At 40.9% G+C, this 11,652-nt stretch overlaps 1 protein-coding gene across 1 annotated transcript in view; it reads right to left on the minus strand.

Annotated features, from left to right (window-relative positions):
• Positions 1–6,134, minus strand: part of LOC106583774 (growth/differentiation factor 6-A) — a 7,362-nt gene extending 1,228 nt beyond the window's left edge. The window contains exons 1-2 of the mRNA XM_014168345.2: positions 5,551–6,134; positions 1–1,284 (exon numbers count right to left, since the gene is read on the minus strand). The exon at positions 1–1,284 is cut by the window's left edge and continues 1,228 nt beyond it. Coding sequence (XP_014023820.1) covers positions 392–1,284; positions 5,551–5,902 — 1,245 coding nt within the window. The 5' untranslated portion in view covers positions 5,903–6,134 and the 3' untranslated portion in view covers positions 1–391. The remainder of the gene's footprint in view (positions 1,285–5,550) is intronic.
• Between the last annotated feature and the right edge of the window lie 5,518 nt (positions 6,135–11,652).

An 11,652-nucleotide genomic window follows, 5' to 3' on the forward strand; every position in this document is an offset into this window, starting at 1 on the left:
CTGCGGACTAATGGTTTATGACGACCTGTCTATCCATGTCGGGGCTCGCGAAACAATAGACTATGCTATTGAAAAACATATCAGACGGACGGAAATGTAGACTAGGAGTATGTATTAGTTTAACACAACAATTGGACAGATAAGGCTATGTGAGATTGTTCCGAGTTTAAATTTGACCAAAATAAATATGCTTGCATAGGCCTACACTGCAAATAACGTCGCTCGCGGATCCCTTTTGAGTGAAGTTTAGGCGCACCAATGATATGCCAAGAACGCATGGGTCTATATGCTTAAGATATGCCACAGCTTTCATATTCTGACCTGGGCCGAATGACTTATCTTTGATTTTACGGGGTTTAAATACGTCCAAGTGTCGCAGAAGAAAAGGACGCTACCTGCAGCCACACTGCTCTACCACCATGTCCTCGTACTGTTTGTACACAACGTTATTGCCCGAGTCTATGTAAAGAATGCTGATGGGACTTAGTTTAGTGGGAACACAACAGCTAGGAGGTGTGCTATTGGGGTCCATTGAATTCATGAGAGTTTGAATGATGGCATGGTTTGTTGGCTCTAAATGCGATCTCAAAGGGAAGTCGCACACGCCCTCGCAGTGGTACGCTTCGTAATCCAGTGGCGCAATGATCCAGTCATCCCACCCTAGCTCTTTGAAATTAACGTGCAGAGCCTTTTTGCTGCATCTAGATTTGGACTTTTTGCCATGTCTTTTCCCATGCCGATTGTTCAATGCAGTCCTCCGTCGGCGCCTGGCTTTGAATCGCAGACCTCTCTCCTCCTCCGACCTGCTCCCCGATCCGCGCGACTTGATCTTCTCTTTCATTTCGTTGAACAGGTTCTCCCTTTTCTTGGACCTGGTGTAAACCACCAAGATGGCCTTCTCTTGCTGGGTTCGACCGTTTCTGTCAAATCCCATCTGTTTTAAATCGATTTCCATTTCTGATTTACCAAGAGTGCCCTTGAGCTGGAGACAAAGCTGGCTCCCCTGGGCAGAGTGATGCCGGTTTTTAAACATTTCCCACACGTCCAAAACCTCCCATCCTGGTTTTCGGGAATCCAGAGGATCAAGGGATCTGGAATCCAGTAGCCGTTCTGATCGACAGGAGAGTAATTGAATGTCATAGAGACCTGTCGGGGACGTTTGCAAATCCCCGGGCACTTTTCTAAATATCCTTAATTCAGCTCCAACCAACTCCTCTTTGTCTGAAAGGGTTGAGACATCAAACAGATACTTTTGTCTTCGCAAAGGAGAGTGCAAGAGATCGTCTGCAAGATAAAAAGAAATAATTGCAGTCAGATTCACTTAGGGTGTACAGTGTTCAGGAGAGGGAGGGAGGAGGAGGGTTCACATTCTCACAAAGAGGCCAGATCCACTGGCCTTCTCTCTTGTTTTTCTGTGCCCACTCAAAAGTCGAGCTGAGACAAACTACGACTGACACGTCATCAAATTAGATTTTTTTTTTAAAAAGGTCTCTTAGTTAACATCATAGGCTACTTGATATAATTTCTGAGCAGAAAGGATTTTCATTTTGGTACTGTGTAATAAACCATCTTCACTCTTAACATTAATAATCAACAGATGCAAACTTATCAAAACAACTACCATAATAATCAATTATTTAGATTTGCCCATTATGCCTAATATGATGAGGTGTCACCTGTTTGAATCAACTTTATTTCCATGTAACTTAGATATAATTGTTGAGACAGTAGCCTGAATATTGTAGACTAAGCCTATGATCACAATACAACAGCTGGCAATTACATCTTTCTGTCTTTCTCGCTCTCTCTCTTTCTCTCTGTGCCACACTGTCCTTTTGAATTTTATACATTTTCGATGTGCAAAATACCATTCAGTAGCCTATAATCCTATACTTTTGCCCTGTACTTTAAATGTTGTCACGTTTTATTATTAGAACAGAATCAAAATATAGCCTATGTATTTTAATTCTTATTGGGAGAAATGTGAAATTCGGGAAGCAAACTTATATTGAATTGTCAATTGAATCTTATCATTCATTTTAAATGTTAATTATATTAGGCTATTGTTTTCTAATAACACCCCAAATGAATCCCTTCTGAGAATACTTTGCTTTTTCAATGTAGGCCTATCATCACTAAACGAAGAGCCTGATTAAATTAGTGAATATTTTATCAAACAAGTTTATTAATTATTCTTTGCTTGGGAAAAATCATTTCTGAAACGATTATCAAAGTTGTGGAGCAAAGAAACGAGGGGCCTAGTGACATGACGGAAGGGGATTCTGCCAGACTCAACCGACCAAAGGCGACATAGGCTACTGTACACTCAACTGAACAATACAGAATGAATACATTATTCCCTGCTCGAAACCCACGAGGCCTAGGCCACACATATTTGATCCCAGCGAGGCAATGTGCTCTCATATGAGTTACAATATTGTTCATTTCTGCTGTGAAGAGTATACTGGCGGTATGCAGTGTTTTTTATATCTAAAACCCAAGATTTCATCAAATACATTATAGTTTTTTAAAACACAGAAATTTTGATTTTCGTCATCTTTCATCAGTCAAATATAAATATACTTAAGCATAATATGGTAAATACTCCAAAACGTATCTGTTTTACTTCTAAGTCTAACATGAACAAAATGATTTCCCCAAACTAAATGCGATTTTCTTTAGCATTCACGATAACAGGAATATACTAGGCCTACATAAGACAGATCAACCTGTGGTGTCCTGAAATATCAACCAAATGTGATTCCGTTTATCATTTGTCCATCAAATGAAATGCACTGAAAAACATTTTATCGAATAAAATCAACAAGTGTTGATAGCCTGTTCTAGGCCTAAACAATTGCGCCCTGTGTGTAGGCTATAAATCTATAACTCCAATATAGATGCCTTATTTCAAAATAATATTTTATTCTAAATAGATATTTGAATATGGTTGCCAGAACTTTCCCCCCTCTGTGAACCCTGCAGAGTTTAATAGTAAAAATAGAGTGAAACCTTGTGTTTGTTTCAGTAACTTTGCACGTATGGTCTACATTAAGGTTTTTTATAAGACCTCAAACAAATCGTATACAAGGTCACCAAATAATTAACAGTTCTGAATTCCCCTCTTCCTCATTAAAATACTTCCCCGCTTATATTTAATCTCCTCTTGCCAACGATAACACTCCCGGTTCAAAAGTGCTTGGCCTGATTATGCTGACTTTAAGTTACAGCGGGAATCTGTTTTAAAGAACTTTTAAAGACATTGCAGTTTGTTGATTTGGAGATATGATTCGGCAAATTAAGAGACACATTTGCTTGGAAATTATAAACATTTCGACATAATGGAGCCTGTGCGTAATTTACATATTTGTCTGACCAAAATATGAACGATACGGCGTCATCCACTTATGTTAGGCCTATTGTTGTATTATCTGAGTTTGTGGACAACATATAACATTGATGTTACGCTTTCTTCTATGTATTAGGCTACAACTTTCTGAAGGCTGAGAAAGAGAGAGGAGAGGAGCGATATATATATATATATATATATATATATATATATATATATATATATATATAGAGAGAGAGAGAGAGAGAGAGAGAGAGAGAGAGAGAGAGAGAGAGAGAGAGAGAGAGAGAGAGAGAGAGAGAGAGAGAGAGAGAGAGAGAGAGAGAGAGACAGACTTCTAGTGCTGTGGCTTCCGAGGCCAGCGAGCACCATCTGCGTTTTAATGAGTTACTTCAAGTGCCAAAAGTAATTTTCATACATTTGGTTTATTCTTGTCTGTCCTTGCGACCATAACGAACATAGGGACGTATCCTAATCTGTTTTGCATAAATTGTTTTTATTTTACCTGCAGAGGGGAAAGGCTACATAATATAAAACATTTCAGTTTTATACAAAAATGTCGTCTATCGTACAAGTGTTTCCAAAAGGAGCTGTGCGTAATAGCTGAAAAAGCGCAAAATTCATATATTACGCACGAACGCTGTCGCTCGGACTTTTTAAAGTGCAAAAAAAATTATGTTGTAGCCTATTATACAATACAACTCAACACTCGAGGGCCTGCTAGAATCTTAACAGAAACCACCAATGTGCTGAGAGAACGGAAGAAAAAATATTGTCAGTAATTAAAGTGGCGGTCGCACAGGGAGGTACACAGTAAAATACTAACCACTTCACAGCGAAGGACGTGCTCTTACATTTTTTTTCCTTCGTTTTTGGTGATGTGCCATTGGCTGAGCTGGGTCATTATGGGAGAATAGACAGTGTTTGATATGTTATGACATGAACACTCAATTAGATCACGAGTTCAAATACTCCAATCAGCGGTTCGATGCTAAGCAACCCTCAGAGAGTCCAGAGAAGGGTCAGAGCCAGTGACACATCAAATCAAAATCAGGGGGAAAGTTAGGCTTTTTCACCAAATCAGCTCTATGTTACAGATGGGAAATAATGGCAACAATGACGTTAACTGATTGTATTTCTCCTCTTAAGATAAAGCAGACTTACATGTGTTCGGTTTGTTGGTGTTTACCTGCCTTTGTCTGTCTAATCAAATCCGTCTAATCACCTTGTTACAGAGTTAACTGTCCCTAATCACCTGCAGCCCACCCTAACCCGTTCTAATATATCAGTTTATTAACTGCAGAGTTGGCCATTCAGACTGCATGATGATCTGTAACACAAACTGTTCATTCCTATCTTGATGCAAGCCAACTGTCATTTCCTGTTTGACGTGTTCACTGATTCACACAGTTCTACACCAATTTGTAAATGAATGCAGAAGATCTTTGGAAATATAACTTTTTCTATAATTATCTCAATTGGCTTTGTTTTGAGATAGTCTAGTCTGACGACAAGGCAAGGTTTGAACAAGGATGGGTTTGGTGCACGCGAGGACCAATAGAGAATGATTTACTACCTTCATTTAGATAGGGCCTCAATTAGTGTTTTATTGTCGTCTTACCTGGGGGTCAATGTAAGTATAATATAACTTTATACTTTGCAAAACTGACGTACTCCTATGGCTCTTTAAAATGTGTCCCAAGGGCTTCAAGGGAACTGAATGCGACAACAAAACGTAATGCGTCCCTCATAAACGGTGATAACGTTCCAGTGCAACTAATACAACTTTGAGGCTGACAAGATAATTGCACTTTAGCTATATATATATCGTTATATCGTTTTATGCATTAATTAATAGTACATTTTACAATTCAAACTTCTACATATTTAGATTGGCCAGCACACTTTATTTTGATGTGGGTATTTTATTTTATGGCACTCTTTATGGGTCAAGAGTAGAACAGGCACACCATTTTTCCACATTTGAACTTGCAACTCCAGCATTTCTTTCAATAAGACAGCCATTGTAAAATTAATAGTTTATGCTATTGTGAAAGGGGGTGTTTTTTTAGATTAAAAAAAATGCATACCATGGCTGCAGCGATGTGTGCAAATCTAGAACAAAATGTAGCAAGATTCTTACTTGGTCGTATGCAACGGTAGTAGGCTACATAGCTAAGTCATTTTTAGATGAGACCAACCTGTTCCTCTGTCCACAAAACTTGTTATGGTGTTTGCAGACTTTGAGGAGCGGAAAAAACTTGCGTTTAGTCCGAGTCTCTCTGCAGCCGAATACGTCCTGTATATGGAGAGCATGTAATCGTGGGGCACAATTGCGTCCTTATTAAAGTCTTCTCGGTGATGGCTTAACATTGGAGAAGATGCGAAGATCTCTTTGAGAAATGTGGTTGACCTTTGTCCATCATGAAGGATCTTGACTCCCTTGTTTCTCCTTGGCATAGAGGGAGATATGATGGCAGCTGACTGAAAACATGGTATATTCCAAATGAAGAGGAGTAACAAATATAACGATAGTACTTGAAATGCGTCCATGGTGGTAGTGTCCCAAATATGTTTCGAAGCCCTCTCCACAATGTAGCGATTTTAGACAGCAAGAGCTGAGGATAGACTGCGCGTCAGTTCGACTTCTGCGTTCCCTTCTCACCAGAAAAGTGCGTTCGCGCCCTCGACTTCACACAAGAGCGGAGACTGTTGAATCAATAGAGAAACACGCCCACTTGCAGACGCTCATGTAGCCTACTTATTGGAGAACTTTCCCCAGTCTTTCTATGGACATTAAGACGAAGGAGACATCTCCGACGGCCGAGAAGTCGTGTCTCACGGCCATAAGTAACGCCACAGGAAGCCAAGTTTAAAGGTACAATAACACGTTGACAAAGGTCAAGAGGTGGACAAAGATTTCAACAGAGCAGAGGTCATGGAACGTTCCTAACCAGCTGAGAGAGTAGCCTATTGGCCTATATTGATGAATGTAACCAATTATCTAAGACCCCCAATAAACTTTTAGGCACAAACACATTTTATTTATTTCAAACATGCAAAGATTTTGGGGCCATTTTGTTTTACTTTATAAAAACATTAGCAATAGTTCAGCTATTTGGGGCGATGTTCTACATCCCTAACAAAGGTCACAGGTGCAATTTTTACTTTTCAAGACAAAGGACCTCGGTTATATATATTGTATTTCTGTGCGTAAACTAAACTGGCAATGTCCACGAGGGTATCAATAGATTCTGAAAGTACTGAAGAGAATGTGTTCCATTCAAGAAAATAAATGGCACGAAGAGCACTATTCATTACGCTATTCAGCCTCTCTTTTTGCTGTACTCTACCGGCCTCCAATGGCATTGTCATGAACTGCAAGTTGCTTCAAAATCATACGACCCATACTTCTCTAAGTATCTAGGCCCACTTGATGAAGACATGATAATAATGTATCCTCAAAAATGTGTCATTCAGTTCATGATAAGGCCATCATGTCTCCAGATAAAGGACAATGAAAATCCCTTGTGGAAATCTCAGATCTTGAACGGGTTAGTCAGAGATAAGATGTGTGCATAGGCCTTGCCAGTAACATATTAACTAACTGTGGTGTTAGTAGGTCAACAAACCGACAAGGTCCTTCACAGTGATAAGATTTTAAATAGTTTGAGACAGGAAACAACTTCACAGTTATTTATAATGCATGCAGGTGTTGATGCATTCACTAATTGCGTGTCTGCCATAGTTTTTACTCTGTCTATGTTTAGGACTATAGCCTATCTCTATGCAGGCCCTATTTCTAATGACAGTTGGGTAAGATTGGATCCAGAGGATTCACCAACAAAATACTTTATTTTGAAAAAAACGAAAAACTCCGCAAAATCAATTTCTGATGCAGATTTTTTGTAGTATATAAAGTTTTAGCTTTTATCTACACTACCCGTGAAAAGTTTAAGAACACCTACTCATTCAAGGGTTTTTCTTTATTTTTACTATTTTCTACATTATAGAATAATAATGACGACATCAAAACTATGAAATAACACAAATGGAATCATGTAGTAACCAAAAAAGTGTTACACAAATCAAAATAGATTTTATATTTGAGATTCTTCAAATAGCCAACCCTATGCCTTGATGACAACTTTGCACATTCTTGGCAATCTTTCAACCAGCTTCACCTGGAATGCTTTTCCAACAGTCTTGAAGGAGTTCCCACGTCTACTGAGCACTTGTTGGCTGCTTTTCCTTCACTCTGCGGTCCGACTCATCCCAAACCATCTCAATTTGGTTGAGGTCGGGGGATGGTGGAGGCCAGGTCATCTGATCAAATGAAATGTATTTAAATAGCCCTTCTTACATCAGCTGATATCTCAAAGTGCTGTACAGAAACCCAGCCTAAAACCCCAAACAGCAAGCAATGCAGGTGTAGAAGCACGGTGGCTAGGAAAAACTCCCTAGAAAGGCCAAAACCTAGGAAGAAACCTAGAAAGGAACCAGGCTATGAGGGGTGGCCAGTCCTCTTCTGGCTGTGCCGGGTGGAGATTATAACAGAACATGGCCAAGATGTTCAAATGTTCATAAATGACCAGCATGGTCAAATAATAATAATCACAGTAGTTGTCGAGGGTGCAACAAGTCAGCACCTCAAGAGTAAATGTCAGTTGGCTTTTCATAGCTGATCATTGAGAGTATCTCTACCGCTCCTGCTGTCTCTAGAGAGTTGAAAACAGCAGGTCTGGGACAGGTAGCACGTCCGGTGAACAGGTCAGGGTTCCATAGCCGCAGGCAGAACAGTTGAAACTGGAGCAGCAGCACGGCCAGGTGGACTGGGGACAGCAAGGAGTCATCATGCCAGGTAGTCCTGAGGCATGGTCCTAGGGCTCAGGTCCTCCGAGAGAGAGAAAGAAAGAAAGAGAGAAAGAGAGAATTAGAGAGAGCATACTTAAATTCCCACAGGACACCGGATAAGACAGGAGAAATACTCCAGAGATAAAAGACTGACCCTAGCCCCCCGACACATAAACTACTGCAGCATAAATACTGGAGGCTGAGACAGGAGGGGTCAGGAGACACTGTGGCCCCATCCGATGATACCCCCGGACAGGGCCAAACAGGAAGGATATAACCCCACCCAATTTTCCAAAGCACAGCCCCCACACCACTAGAGGGATACCTTCAACCACCAACTTACCATCCTGAGACAAGGCCGAGTATAGCCCACAAAGATCTCCGCCACGGCACAACCCAAGGGGGGGCGCCAACCCAGACAGGAAGACCACGTCAGTGACTCAACCCACTCAAGTGACGCACCCCTCCTAGGGACGGCATGGAAGAACACCAATAAGCCAGTGACTCAGCCCCTGTAATAGGGTTAGAGGCAGAGAATCCCAGTGGAGAGAGGGGAACCGGCCAGGCAGAGACAGCAAGGGCGGTTCGTTGCTCCAGAGCCTTTCCGTTCACCTTCACACTCCTGGGACAGACTACACTCAATCATAGGACCTACTGAAGAGATGAGTCTTCAGTAAAGACTTAAAGATTGAGACCGAGTCTGCGTCTCTCACATGGGTAGGCAGACCATTCCATAAAAATGGAGCTCTATAGGAGAAAGCCCTGCCTCCAGCTGTTTGCTTAGAAATTCTAGGGACAATTAGGAGGCCTGCGTCTTGTGACCGTAGCGTACGTGTTGGTATGTACGGCAGGACCAAATCGGAAAGATAGGTAGGAGCAAGCCCATGTAATGGTTTGTAGGTTAGCAGTAAAACCTTGAAATCAGCCCTTGCCTTAACAGGAAGCCAGTGTAGGGAGGCTAGCACTGGAGTAATATGATCAATTTTTTTGGTTCTAGTCAGGATTCTAGCAGCCGTATTTAGTACTAACTGAAGTTTATTTAGTGCTTTATCCGGGTAGCCGGAAAGTAGAGCAGTGCAGTAGTCCAACCTAGAAGTAACAAAAGCATGGATGAATTTTTCTGATCATTTTTGGACAGAAAGTTTCTGATTTTTTTTTTTTTTTTGCAATGTTAGGTAGATGGAAAAAAGCTGTCCTTGAAACAGTCTTGATATGTTCTTCAAAAGAGAGATCAGGGTCCAGAGTAACGCCGAGGTGCTTCACAGTTTTATTTGAGACGACTGTACAACCATCAAGATTAATTGTCAGATTCAACAGAAGATCTCTGTTTCTCTGTTTTGTCCGAGTTTAAAAGTAGAAAGTTTGCAGCCATCCACTTCCTTATGTCTGAAACACAGGCTTCTAGCGAGGGCAATTTTGGGGCTTCACCATGTTTCATTGAAATGTACAGCTGTGTGTCATCCGCATAGCAGTGAAATTTAACATTGTGTTTTCGAATGACATCCCCAAGAGGTAAAATATATAGTGAAAACAATAATGGTCCTAAAACGGAACCTTGAGGAACACCGAAATCTACAGTTGAATTGTCAGAGGACAAACCATTCACACAGACAAACCATTCACACAGATATCTTTCCGACAGATAAGATCTAAACCAGGCCAGAACTTGTCCGTGTAGACCAATTTGGGTTTCCAATCTCTCCAAAAGAATGTGGTGATCGATGGTATCAAAAGCAGCACTAAGATCTAGGAGCACGAGGACAGATGCAGAGCCTCGGTCTGACGCCATTAAAAGGTAATTTACCACCTTCACAAGTGCAGTCTCAGTGCTATGATGGGGTCTAAAACCAGACTGAAGCATTTCGTATACATTGTTTGTCTTCAGGAAGGCAGAGAGTTGCTACGCAACAGCTTTTTCTATAATTTTTGAGAGGAATGGAAGATTCGATATAGGCCGATAGTTTTTTATATTTTCTGGGTCAAGATTTGGCTTTTTCAAGAGAGGCTTTATTACTGCCACTTTTAGTGAGTTTGGTACACATCCGGTGGATAGAGAGCCGTTTATTATGTTCAACATAGGAGGGCCAAGCACAGGAAGCAGCTCTTTCAGTAGTTTAGTTGGAATAGGGTCCAGTATGCAGCTTGAAGGTTTAGAGGCCATGATTATTTTCATCATTGTGTCAAGAGATATAGTACTAAAACACTTTAGTGTCTCCCTTGATCCTAGGTCCTGGCAGAGTTGTGCAGACTCAGGACAACGGAGCTTTGGAGGAATACGCAGATTTAAAGAGGAGTCCGTAATTTGCTTTCTAATGATCATGATCTTTTCCTCAAAGAAGTTCATGAATTCATTACTGCTGAAGTGAGAGCCATCCTCTCTTGGGGAATGCTGCTTTTTAGTTAGCTTTGCGACAGTATCAAAAATACATTTCGGATTGTTCTTATTTTCCTCAATTAAGTTGGAAAAATAGGATGATCAAGCAGCAGTGAGGGCTCTTCAATACTGCACGGTACTGTCTTTCCAAGCTAGTCAGAAGACTTCCAGTTTGGTGTGGCGCCATTTCCGTTCCAATTTTCTGGAAGCTTGCTTCAGAGCTCATGTATTTTCTGTATACCAGGGAGCTAGTTTTTTATGACAAATGTTTTTCGTTTTTAGGGGTGCAACTGCATCTAGGGTATTGCGCAAGGTTAAATTGAGTTCCTCAGTTAGGTGGTTAACTGATTTTTGTCCTCTGATGTCCTTGGGTAGGCAGAGGGAGTCTGGAAGGGCATCAAGGAATCTTTGGGTTGTCTGAGAATCTATAGCACGACTTTTGATGCTCCTTGGTTGGGGTCTGAGCAGATTATTTGTTGCGATTGCAAACGTAATTAAATGGTGGTCCGATAGTCCAGGATTATGAGGAAAAACATTAAGATCCACAACATTTATTCCACGGGACAAAACTAGGTCCAGAATATGACTGTGGCAGTGAGTAGGTCCAGAGACATGTTGGACAAAAGCCACTGAGTCGATGATGGCTCCGAAAGCCTTTTGGAGTGGGTCTGTGGACTTTTCCATGTGAATATTAAAGTCATCAAAAATTTGAATATTATCTGCTATGACAACAATGTCCGATAGGAATTCAGGGAACTCAGTGAGGAACGCTGTATTTTATTTTATTTTTATTTCACCTTTATTTAACCAGGTAGGCAAGTTGAGAACAAGTTCTCATTTACATTTGCGACCTGTATATGGCCCAGGAGGCCTGTAAACAGTAGCTATAAAAAGTGATTGAGTAGGCTGCATCGATTTCATGACTAGAAGCTCAAAAGACGAAAACGTCGTTGTTGTTTTTTTTGTAAATTGAATTTGCTATCGTAAATGTTAGCAACACCTCCGCCTTTACGGTATGTACGGGGGATATGGTCACTAGTGTAACCAGGAGGTGAGGCCTGATTTAACACAGTAA

The sequence above is a fragment of the Salmo salar genome, chromosome ssa02 (assembly GCF_905237065.1).
Source record: "Salmo salar chromosome ssa02, Ssal_v3.1, whole genome shotgun sequence".
In the NCBI taxonomy this organism is placed as follows: domain Eukaryota; kingdom Metazoa; phylum Chordata; class Actinopteri; order Salmoniformes; family Salmonidae; genus Salmo; species Salmo salar.